The sequence below is a fragment of the Nicotiana tabacum genome, chromosome 15 (genome assembly GCF_000715075.1).
Source record: "Nicotiana tabacum cultivar K326 chromosome 15, ASM71507v2, whole genome shotgun sequence".
NCBI lineage: Eukaryota > Viridiplantae > Streptophyta > Magnoliopsida > Solanales > Solanaceae > Nicotiana > Nicotiana tabacum.
The window spans coordinates 111,761,664-111,774,494 of NC_134094.1; the positions used below are offsets into that span (position 1 = coordinate 111,761,664).

Consider the following 12,831-nt stretch of genomic DNA (forward strand, 5'->3'; position numbering starts at 1 on the left):
TATAATTAAAGTTCATGTAAAGTGTAAATAGATAATTTCTGCAAATTTGTTTTAAATTTTACTTCTATTTTTCACCCATTATTTTTTATTACCTGGATTGTATAACTTATAAAATTTTCACTCTCTTTTATTCTCAATTTTGTAAATATAGTGAGTTTGATTGTATTAATAAAATTTTTACTCTCTTGACTACTACTCACTTTTTTTAGTTTCGGAAAAGTTTCTTTTATTTGTCTATAGGTAAGTCGATAACATAAATTAAAATAAAAAATATCATTATATTAAAGAATAAAAATAAGAGATAAATATTGTAGAGGATAAAATAGGCATTTGAAGAAGTCACATTTGGTGTGAGGAGTAGAATGATATTTGTTTAAAGTTGAAAGAAACCTTTAAATTTTAAAGCAAACTTGAAGGATGCAAATGATTTCCACAAATTTTTTTCTAAATGAAGTTTATGTCCAAACGTAATTTCAGATGTAAGAATACAATAAGGAGAAAAAGAAAATTTTCTACTTATTGACCTTGTAGTATCCAAAATCCAAATACTGCTCTTTTATCTGATTGTCCCATTTGGCACAAACCATATACTAAACCGCGGCATCTTGTTAAACCGCAACCAATACCGAACTAGTCTTCTTCTACTTACTACCCTCACCCCCAATCCCCACTTATCCAATCATTCATTCAACAAATATCTTTAAAATAACACATAATTGTATTTACAATACTCCAATTATTGATCAAAAGAAAATGTTTTCACCCAGTTCATCAAATTCACCATTACTAAGATCCAACGAAAGCGATGAATCCTTTCACCTGCGATCACCTCGTCGGCATAGCCTTCGAGAGGCAATTCGGGTATTCCAAAGAGCCAGCAACAGAAGTGGGTTAATGATGCGTGAACCGTCTGATCAGCAAATCAATGATAGGCAAAGTAATTGGGCTTACTCTAAGCCCGTTGTGATTATTGACCTCCTATGGAACTTTGCATACATCATTGTTGCGTGTTTTGTCTTATTCTTCAGTAGAGAAGAAGACCCAGAAATGCCTTTGAGGATTTGGATTGTTGGCTACTCTTTGCTTTGCCTGCTTCATATTGTTTGTGTTTTTTTGGAGTATCGGAGAAGAGGATATGGTCAATCGGCGGAGGAGGCATTTGGGAGCTCTGCTGAGGGTTCGAGGGGGTCTAGTGGTTATGTTACTTTGGCTGAATTAACCCCCGAAAGATCAAGGTATATTCTCAAAGAATTTGGAACTTCTACTTGATTTTCTTAAATATCTTTGTACTGTATGGAATACCAAATACTCCCTCTGTATCAATTTGTGGGCGAAGATATTTGACTGAGCCCGAAGTTTAAGAAAGAACGGTACACTTTTGAAAGTTGTGGTCTAAAACATGATAGACATCCCTGTAGGACAATTTTGAACTGTTTAACGTTAAATAATTATAAAAAGATGTTAATTTTATTTTGGACGGGCTAAAAAGGAATGTGTGTCAATAGTTTGGGACAGAAGAAGTATTCTAAATTTCAGTTTAATTCGTAAATGATAGGTAAATTATGTTATTACCTGTGGGATTTATATATGAATTGTCCTTGGACTTTGGTTCAATGGCGAAGGTAGTACAGCGCATGATGTATGAGGCGGACGCAGGTTACGAGTTGAAATCCTAGCTGGTGAACTAAGCATGATATTTAAGTAGAATTAGTTCTGTTACAGTTGGAAGCTAAAGTCAATTTCTGTACAATGCAGTGTTGCTTCTTTTTTTTTTCCATTTCCCTTTTGTTCCCTCATAGATGGTAGGATTATTTTTCACTTAAGCAGAGACAGTGCAATGGCTCTTAAATATGCTATGCTGGTGTGTGTTACATGTTTTTGTTCGGAAAGATTTTACAGTAATATGGCGAAGTATATGGATTCTGCAAATACAATGTTATCATTCCTCTGGTGGATCATTGGATTTTATTGGGTATGTATTGGTGGGCAGCGGATGGTACAAGAATCCCCTCAATTATACTGGTACGGGTGGAAAACTTTCTTCATTTGAGCAAAATGTATGACCTTTATTTTTAGTTTATTTTTCAAATTAAAGCTGTCATCATTTGGTAACTTTATCTGAATGCAGGCTTTGCATTGTTTTCTTGGCTTTTGATGTATTCTTTGTGGTCTTCTTAATTACGTTGGCTTGTGCTGTTGGTCTCGGAATCTGCTGTTGCCTTCCATGTATTATTGCTGTTCTATATGCTGTAGCTGATCAGGTAATTCTCTCATGATTTTTCTAGTTTCTTTAACTTTATTTACGTATCCTTTTTTCATAAGGAACTTTGTCTTTCTCGGGGAATCTATATTAGGAGCTAGTTCTCTGTCATAGAAGTATCATAAGATGAATGATACTTTTATAGCAAGAAAACTCATGTGAAATTGCTCTTCCTTTGCACCTAGATATCTTAGATGGATATCAATGGAATTTCGTGTTCGTTCATAGATTGATTGCATTTTATTATGCCCTTAATGCATTTAAGAGCTAGACGGATGAAACAGAAGACATAGTCTGGCAATAAAGTAAGATTTGCGAGAGTAACCTTTGTAAATAGACTGGGTTAATATCATGAAATGTAGATTTGAGTAGTTGCTGCTATTGATATTTGAGATGAGGCTTCGTTAAGTTGAGTTGAGCTGCTCAAGTTCTTAATTCAGCTGATTTCTGTGTTTAAACTATTAAGCTACCTTGGTGGACAGCAAAATTACAGAATGTAATATTTTCTTTAGGAGTATAGAGGTAGTGGCCGATACATACTTTCATTTCCCTGAAGATATATGCTTTCCCTTCTCTGAAAGAAGGATGCTTGGGTGCTCTTTCCACGAGAAAACGGCATGAATTTTTTGTTAACCAAGGTAATTGGTAATATCAATTAAGTGCTGGTCTTCATTCTTGGTGTCAATAGCGGCAATATATTGGGTAAATGAGTTGATATTGAATTTTGGAACAAGATCATTCTACTTCTATTCCAAGAACATGATTTTGCAAGAAAAACTATATGTACCCCATTGTTCCAATGTAGTAGGTATTGTAAACGTTTAAAATCAGCTCAGGGTTCTCTTATTGAGATTCTCTTCAAGGCATATGTTAATTGTGGAATAAGAAATTTCCAATTTACATACTAAAACTTCAGTGATGTTTGTGCGTGATGTTTATCATGTTTTTGCTATATAATTCTTTCAATACTTTCTACAGAAAGGAGCTAACAAAGAAGATATTGAACAACTGTCAAAGTACATTTTCCGACACAATGGCGTTAATGAGAATCGGACTGGTGAGATCCAAGGGACATTTGCTGGATTCATGACCCAGTGCGGGACAGATACACCCAAGGAGCACTCACTTTCCACAGATGATGCTGTACGTAACCTTGCTTTTCTATCATTTTACCTTGTTTTACTCTAGTGTGTTATCTGTTTCATGAAACGTGCTCATAGTATGTCCATATATTGTTAATAGGCATGTTCCATATGTCTCTCTACTTATGATGATGGAGAAGAACTCCGAGAACTTCCCTGTGGTCACCATTTTCACTGTGCTTGTATTGACAAATGGCTATATATGAGTGCAACCTGTCCCCTTTGCAAGCGCAGCATCGTTGGGACTAGCTGTTGCAGTGAAGAAGTTTAGAAGAGGGTCATTGACAAGAATGCAGGTGTTTGTTGCGAGTTTTTACACATGCTGCTATTTCAATACAGAGTCATAGCTATGTTTTTTCTGCCTGCTATTGTTTGTGCAGCTGTATTCTTCTCTTAGACCACCAACCTCGAGTATGTACATATAAACAGATAACTCTTTGCCACTATCTATATAAATATATACATATGCTAAATTGCTAATGCAGATAAATACACATACTTGCGCTGGAAACAGAAGCTCAGGACAGAGGATATTATTCGAGAACTCAGTTATCCAGTCAGATGCCTTTCCACACGTAAGCCAAAACCATCAATCTTTGAAGGGCATGATTCCCAGACTCCCAGCTGTGGTAAATGCTAAAATAAAGAAGAATTAAAAATTTGAGTTAATATACATTTAGGAAAATGCGACAAAACGTGAATGAAAAGCTACTTATGATGACAAAGAAAAAGTAGAAAATTCGACTAGTGCATGAATGCACTATATTTATAATTTTATATCTATCTATATTATATTAAAAGCAAAAGCCAAATATCGTTCGCGTTTTTTTACTCTTTAAAAATAGAGTTTACATTGGATAAAATAATAATTTAGTTATTTTCCTAATATATAGGAATACTCATTTAATTATTTTCCTAATATGTAGGAATATTCATTTAATTATTTTCCTAATATTTAGGACTATAAAATCAACTAAATTTTATATATTACATTCTTCCTTATTTGGATTACGTTAAAAAAAATTAATATTTAGAACTTCAAAAATATTAATATTTTATTTTATATAATTTTTTACACTTAAATTATATATGAATGGCAAGAAAAGCAAAGAATTAAAAAGACTAACCAAATCGGGCGTAACCACTTGGTATTTAGAAGTTTACTACCCAAAAGGATATGCCCTTCAAATTAATATAAAATACATGTGCTCAATTATTTTTTACGTGTGAACCAGTTTCTTCAAAAAATTATATGACGAACCTCTTTATTTCAAATCTCTAAAAAAATATAAATATTTTTATTGATGGCCTTTCGAAGAATCATAATAAAATATATAATAAATACCAAAATTTAATTACTAAAAACATATATATCAACCATTTTATATTCAATATCATGTTACAGATATTACTACAATTTTCGTAAGATTTTTTTAAAAGATATGCCCTTCAAATTAAGATTATATACGTGTTCTCCAATACGAAATGTGTATTGATCATTTTAACTTTTAAAAATAAATTTTAGAATTGTTATAAAACTACTTATTTTCAAATATAACGACAAATTGAGTTAATCAATATTAAAATTATTTAAATACTAATTCCACTTGAATAATGATATGTCGAAACTAAATATACTCTTCAAATATAATTTTGAGTCATTCTCCGGAGTAAATATGGGTGTGTTTGGTATGAAGGACAATATTTTTCGGAAAATATTTTTCAATTTTTTCATGTTTGGTTGGCTTAAATGTTTTGGAAAATATTTTTCTCATGAACTCATTTTTCTCAAATTGGTGGGAAATGTTTTCCCTTATTTTAGGGAAAACATTTTCAAAACTCTTTTTCAACCTTCTCCACCATATTCCCTATCCCCCACCAACCCACCCTACCCCAAACCACCCCTACCCCAGCACACTCACCTCACCCCCACCCACCCAACCTCGCCCACCACCCACCCTAAATACAACTATTATTAAGAGTACATTCTTTTCACGTTGTAGATAGAGTACTTTTTTCCTAACAAAATAAGTATATTCTTTTTATGTTTTAGTCAAAGTATTTTCTTACATTTCAACAAAACATGTACTTTTTCCATGATGTATAAAAAGTATTTTCTTTCATTTCAACAAAACGAGTACTTTCTTTTCATAATGTAGAAAAGGTATTTTCTTTTATTTCAACAAAATGAGTATTTTCTTTTCCTGAAATAGAAAAAAAAATTCAACTAACGAGTACTTTCCTTTCATGATGTATAAAAAATATTTTTTTTATTTCAACAAAACGAGTACTTTTTTCATGATATAGAAAAAGTATTTTATTTCATTTCAACAAACTAAGATCCCGTTTGGACATGAAAATATTTTCACTTTTTTCTGAAATCAGTGTTTGCTATAAAAATTTTAATTTTCATTTGAAGACAATTTTAAAAAATTTCAAAAATTTAAAAAACTCAAAAAAAAACTGTTTTTTAAAAATTTCAACTCATATCACTCACAAAAATTCAAATACCATTTTCACTTGAAATTATTTTTTACATTTTTCCAGAATTTTATAATTCTTATGTCCAAACGCCCACTAAGTATTTTCTTTTCCTGAAATAGAAAAATTATTTTTTACCAACAAAACGAGTACTTTCTTTTCATGATGTAAAAAAAATTTATTTTAACAAAACGAGTACTTTCTTTTTATGATGTAGAAAAAGTATTTTTTTTTATTTCAACAAACTGTGTATTTTCTTTTCATGATGTAGAAAAAGTATGTTCTTTCATTCAACAAAATGAGTAATTTCTTTCACGTTGTAGAAAAAATACTTTCTTTTTTAACAAATAAAGTATTTTCGTTTTAGTTATCGAGTTCAAATTTCAACATTATTCTTGTGTGAAAAAGTAAAGTAGCACATTAGTTCCTTTGGGTTTGTGTGAATTTTGAAAAGAATAATTAAATTCTTGAAGAAAATGGAGCCGGAAGGGGGAGGGGGGAGGAGTACATGAAACATGAGAATTTTGGGGAGGTGGGTTGGGGAGAGTAGCTGTAATGACCCAACCGGTCATTTTGACTTTTAGAACCACGTTCCCCTAAATAAAACTCTTTATATGTGCTTTTATTAATTTATGACTTGCGGGGATGGTTGGCTCGGGATTTAGAAGTGTTCGAGTTGAAATCGAAACACTCGGTTCCTTAAGTTGGCCTTAAAATGCTAAGTTTGACTTCAGTCAACATTTTGAGATGGCTTGAAATGGCTAAAACAAAAATTTAAGTTTGGAAGTTTGACCGGGGAGTTGACTTTTTGATATCGGGGTTGAAATCCAGTTCCGAAAATTTTTATAGCTCTGTTATGTCATTTATGACTTGTGTGCAAAATTTGAGATCAATCGGACTTGATTTGATAGGTTTTGGCATCGAATGTAGAAGTTAGAAATTTTAAGTTTCAATAAGCTTGAATTGAAGTATGATTCGTGGTTTTAGTGTTGTTGGATATGATTTGAAGGCTCGACTAAGTTCGTATGATGTTTTAGGACTTGTTGGTATATTTGGTTGAGGTTCCGAGGAGCTCGGGTGAGTTTCGGACGGCTAACGGATCATTTTTAGCCTTTGGGGGATTGCTGATAGCTGCTGGTATTTTTCTTCTGATTTCCTTATACGCGATCGCGTAAGTTCGTCTGCGATCGCGTAAAGTAATTTGGGCAGAGGTGACTTTGTTCTACGCGATCGCGTGAATGGGGTTGCGATTGCGTAGGCTTAATTTGGAAGCTGGAAAATTTGTTCTATACGATCGCGTGGGAACGTCCGCGATCACGTAGGTTTGAGCGAGCTGTGCTATTCGAACGCGTGACTAAGGACGCATTCGCGAAGGAACGGAGGGAGGAGCTAGGCCACGCGCGCTTAATGCTTTGCGATCGCGTGAGAAGGTTCGCGATCTCGTAGTTTTGCGGAGTCACTGCTTCGCGATCGCATGGGACTATCCGCGATCGCGTATAGTTAATCTTGGCAGTGTTGAAATTGTGCTTCGCGATCGCGTGAGGAAGTTCGTGATCGCGTAGAAGAAATCACTAGGCAGAGTTTCCATTTTTTACCGATTTGGAGCTCGGATTGAGACGATGTTTGGGAGATTTTGAGTTAAAACAACGGGGTAAGTGTTCTTAACTCAATATTGGTTAAATTACCCTAATCCATCACTGTTTTTATCATTTAATTGGTGAATTGTTGGAAACGTTTAAAAAAACCTTTGGATAGATTTGAGGATTTGAGGGCCGAATTGTTATCAGAATTTAGTAATTTTGGTATGTGTAGACTCGTGGTTGAGTGAGCGTTCATATTTCGTAACTTTCACCAGATTCCGAGACGTTGGGCCCTACAGACGATTTTTGAGTTAATTTCGGATTTTTATTGAAAAATGCAGTATTTTCTTATGAAATTGATTCCTATAATTTTTAGTGATTGTATGAATTATTTTGGCTAGATTCAAGCCATACACGGTTGGATAATCGAGGAAAAGGCCTACTAGTAGATTAAATTGGAGCAAGTTGAGGTAAGTCTCTTGTCTAATCTTGTGAGGGGGAAATTATCCCATAAGTAATTAAATTAAAAATTATTGTTAATTGTGGGGGCTACGTATGCACGAGGTGACGAGAGTTCGTGCGTAGCTACTATTAATGATAAAGTCCAGGTAGTTTAGGACTCAAATCATGAATTACTTGTGTAAATTGTATCCTTTATTTAGTTAAATTATTTGATATATATATTATAAATTGTTAGGAAAAGATAGTAAAAGATGGAAATCTCATACGCCTAATTTTCTGTTTTAATTAATTAAGTGTTAAAAAAAATTGTTCATACTCTCGAATTAATCTTATAACAAATATACTCTCATTTCGGAGGTACATAAGAAAATGTCCTCCTTACTTGTGGAGCGGGCCGAACGCCTCGGCAAGATAGATGCATCTATGGATCACGCCGCACATCCCTCGGCAGTGTACACGACACTCTGGAACGGGCCGTACGAACTCGGCAAAAATCGTGCCTAATAATAATAATAATTACACGATACCTTGATGTTTTAATTGCCGCTTGTGAATTTAATTAATAGATGGGAAATTATTGTATTTGAAGGATTTAATTAACTATGTTGGTTAGATTAATTATTGTAAATTCTGTGAATCATGTTGATTTAAATATTCTATTTTGTTATTTCAATTATTACTATTGACCCTTAGTGAGTGTCAATGTCGACCTCTCGTCTCTACCTCTTCGAGATTAGGCTTGATACTTATTAGGTAAACGTTGTTTACGTACTCATGCTACACTTGCTGCACTTTTTGTGAAGGATCTGAGACAGGCACTAGTGGAGGACCTATCATTGCACACTCATGTTATCCTTAGGCTTAGTGGTGAGCTGCTTTTCTGAGCCGTTCTGCAGCTACCAGTGCCTCTTCTTGTATTTGTATTCTGTCTATTTTATTTCAGACATTATTTGGAGTTTTGAATAATCTACTAGATGCTCATACACTTGTGACACCGGGTCTTGGCACACACATTGGTAGAATTGGGAGTTGGTTATTTTTCTTGGATTTAAATTAATCAGTATCTTTTCTATTTTCTTTTATTAGAACATTATTTAAAATGATTGATGTATGTTTAATTTACTGGTTTGGCTGACCTAACCGTGACGTTGGGTGCCATCACGACTTTTAGGTGAAATTGGGTCGTGCCAACATGGTATCAGAGCACTAGGTTCGCGTAGGTCTCACAAGTTATGAGCAGGCCTAATAGAGTCTTGCGGATCGGTACGAAGACGTCTGTACTTATCTTCGAGAGGCTAGAGGGCGTTAGGAAACTACCTTTTTTCATCTTCCATCGTGCAATTGATGTAGTACTAAATATCATTTCTCTTACTCTCTCACAGATGGTGAGAACGCGCTCTAATGAGGATTCAGACTAGGGAAGAGCTACTCCCCCAGTTGCTAGCGGCCGGGGGAGGGCTCCATTCCGTGGTAGGGGACGAGGACTTCCAAGATTATTCCAATTATGTCGCCAATGGATCCAGCAGAGGATCTCGTTATTGAGGAACAAGGCGAGGTGCCTGTGGCAGAGCCAACTCCGGTGGATTTTACATCTGCACTGGGATTCGAGGATGTCATGGGTCGTATGTTGTGGTTCATGGACACTATGACCTAGGCCAGTTTATTTCCGGCAGACCCAGCCATATCTCAGGCCGGCGGGAGAGCACAGACCCTTACCGCACAGGCTCATGGGTAGGCAGCTGCTGTATATCAGACCCAGGGTGCACTACCCGTGGGTGGAGCCCAGCCAGTGGAAGCAGCTACACTTGAGTCCAAGCCAGCTGCAGCCGCTGATCCGCAGAAACTATTGAACTGCTGGACTAGACTACATCCTCCTGTCTTTGGGGGTGAGTGAAATGAGGATCGCCTAGACTTCATTGATCGGTACAGGGATAGACTGTACAACATGAGGATATTGGAGTCTCATGGGGTTGACTTTGCTACTTTTCAGCTAGAGGGAAGGGCCCATAGATGGTGGAAGTCTTATCTTCTTGGCAGACCAGCAGATTCTCCTCCCATGAGTTGGTACAGGTTCACCCCTATTTTTCTGGACAGGTATATTCCACCCTCTCATAGGGAAGAGTTGAGGTTTCAGTTTGAGCAGTTCCAACAGGGTCAGATGTCCGTGACCGATTATGAGGCGAGGTTTTCTGAGTTATCTCGCCATGCACTTATGATACTCCCTACTAAGGCGGAGAGAGTGCAGAGGTTTATTGCGGGTTTACATACTGGCATTCAGGCCACTATGGCCCGAGAGGTTGAGATAGGTACTTCTTATGAGCTAGTCGTAGAGATAGCCCGGAGGATTGAGGGTGTGTGTCAGCGGAGCCGAGAACAGGTTATGAAAGATAAGCGGTTTAGGCATTCTGGAGAGTTCAGGGGTGCTCCGTCTGGGGGCATAGGTCAGTTCGTGAGAGGGCAGGCTAGTAGGTCCCCATATCCAGCACCACCGCCTCCTCGGGGTCCTCCAGCGCGACCTTATTTCAGTACTATACCAGAGAGTTCTTACCGCCCACCGGCTATTCAGGGTTCTTCCAGTGGGTATTCAGGTCACCAGGGCCAGACTTCTAGTCAGCAGCTTATCGCACCAGTTGTTACGAGTGCGGGGATCCCAGTCACATACGGAGATTCTTCCCCAGGCTGCGGGGTAGACCAGTGAAGTAGGGTCAGTAGCCTATGATTACCGCACCAGTTGCTCAACCAGTTGTCCGACCACCAAGAGGTGGAGGATAGGTGGGTAGAGGCCATCCTAGAGGTGGAGGTCAGCCAAGTGGAGGCTAGCCAGTTGGCGCTCCAGCTCGGTTCTATGTTTTTCCGGCCAGACCAGATGTAGAGGCCTCAGATGACATGATTACATGTATTATTTCTGTTTGCGGCAAATATGCCTCAGTATTATTTGATCCAGGATCTACATATTCATATGTGTCATCTATATTTGCTCATTTCCTGGGTGTTTCTCGTGAGTCCTTGAGTACTCCTATTTATGTGTCCACTCCTATGGGCGATTCTATTATTGTGAATCGGATATACCGGTCCTGTATTATTACATTCTGTGGTTATGAAACTAGAGCAGATCTTCTACTGTCACACCTTTTTTTTCCCGAGGGGATAGGGAAGTTTTTCCAATTAAAGTGACATTATTCGAAATGGGATTATTTAAATTAGAGTCGCCACTTGGAATATTTGTTACGGTGTCCCAAGTCACCGGTTTACTTTAAAATTCCAAATCGAGGAAATTGACTCTTATTTATGATCTACCAGGTAAGGAATTCTGTTAACCCGGGAGAAAGTGTTAGGCATTCCCGGATTCCGTGATTTTAATACGGTCGCTTCAATCATACCTGGCTTAATTGTTAATTACATGTTTAAGAACCTATGTGCGTTTGGTCTTTTACCGCTTTTAAATTATGGCGTTATGGATTTATCTTTGAAACGGATCACGTATGCGTGAATCCATTTTATTTAGGGCGCTAAAATCATGTCACGCGTACATGTACACGATTAATCACTCTTTATTATTCTTAAGGATTGTTTGGCCAAAATCGCGCGAACGTATACCTTGATTTATTTTGGGAATCATAATTATGTCACGCGAACGTGTACACAATCACGATAGTAAATTAAAAGCCCGCCTAAGTATTCTACGAATGTTTCATGAGTTGATTATTTTCCTAAGATTTTAGATTATTGGGAAAGTCCAAGAATTATGGAATTATTGATGAAAAATGTAGTAAATTAGTTATAAAAAGGCGGGCTAGCTTATTCAATTATTTAAGGAAAAGGGCTATAATTGTTATACTGGGTCGGATGAAGTTCAGCTTATTGAGGCCCAAATTCTTCTCTTTCATTATAGTCTGAAACTAAACTATCATATGTCAATCAATCCCAACTAATCGCCAAATCTTCACGGTCCAAGACATATTTACAAACAAATCACATGGCCTAATTTATTAACTAATTAACCAAATATAAACTCTAAAATATAATCAGCAAAATAATCAAAACTCATTGCAAATCATGATATGAACCAATGAAAATTCTTCAACAAATACCACAAGCAAACACATAAACAGAGATTCATGAACAAACATAATGAAAAGATCGACTAAAAAAGATAAATCGAAAGAGGCTAGAACAGACGTCAGTCAACCGCAATTTTCATTTAAAATGTGAGCTCTCAAATCCAAGTACAATGAAGAGATTCGACTTAATACTTATGCTATAGATCTGAACCAAGATTGGAGGCTTCTAAAGGCGACATCGCCGGAACCTCGAGCCGGCAAACTCGAACATCACCTCACTTTAACAATGGTTTCAGAACTGATTTTGGACTGATTTTGAAGTTGTTTTTGAGCTATTTCGCAGCTGGTTTTGCTGCTCCTTTTTGGCTAGATTTTTCGAAAGAAAGAGGAAGATAGAGTGACACGAGTAGAAACTCCCTTAGCATAGAAGAAAAAAAAAATTCTCTCAATTCCCTCCTCTCTTTTTTTCTTCTCTTTCTCTCTCTTCACATATCTCTTCTATTTATAGAAAGAATTTCGGAATTTTTTCAGATTTTTTTATTTTTAGTTAAAAAATAAATCCCACTTCCCATTTTTCTTTTTCTTTTTAAAAATAAATTCCCCACTTTTCTTTACTTTTATTTTTTAATTTTCCACTTTTTTTACTTTTTTTTTTTATTTTCCACTTTTTTTACTTGTCTTTTTTAAATTTTCACTTATTTTACTTTTCTATTTTTAAATTTTTACTTTTCTTTTTTAATTCCAACTTTCTTTTTCTTTTCATTTTTAAAATTTCCACATTCTTTTACTTTCATTGTTAAAATATTTTACTTTCTTTTACTTTTTTATTAAATAATTTCCACCTA

General features: G+C 36.0%; 1 protein-coding gene and 1 long non-coding RNA gene across 3 annotated transcripts; both read left to right on the forward strand.

The window, feature by feature from the left end:
- The first annotated feature begins 475 nt into the window (after nt 1-475).
- On the forward strand, nt 476-3,879 carry LOC107790846 (E3 ubiquitin-protein ligase At1g12760-like). Of its 2 annotated transcripts, none has more exons than XM_016612806.2 (5): nt 476-1,235; nt 1,900-2,022; nt 2,129-2,261; nt 3,239-3,403; nt 3,503-3,879. In XM_016612806.2, the coding sequence occupies exons 1-5, from the start codon at nt 754-756 to the stop codon at nt 3,671-3,673; spliced, it is 1,074 nt and encodes a 357-aa protein (XP_016468292.1). In that variant the 5' UTR covers nt 476-753; the 3' UTR covers nt 3,674-3,879. The 2 variants fall into 2 exon arrangements, with proteins under 2 accessions (XP_016468292.1, XP_016468291.1); XM_016612805.2 differs by having other exon boundaries at nt 482-1,235; nt 1,891-2,022.
- Nucleotide 3,880: 1 nt separating this feature from the next.
- Nucleotides 3,881-8,175, forward strand: LOC142169488 (uncharacterized). The gene is made up of 2 exons (XR_012699401.1): nt 3,881-3,977; nt 7,865-8,175. It is a non-coding gene; the product is annotated as an uncharacterized LOC142169488 (long non-coding RNA).
- Nucleotides 8,176-12,831: the final 4,656 nt, after the last annotated feature.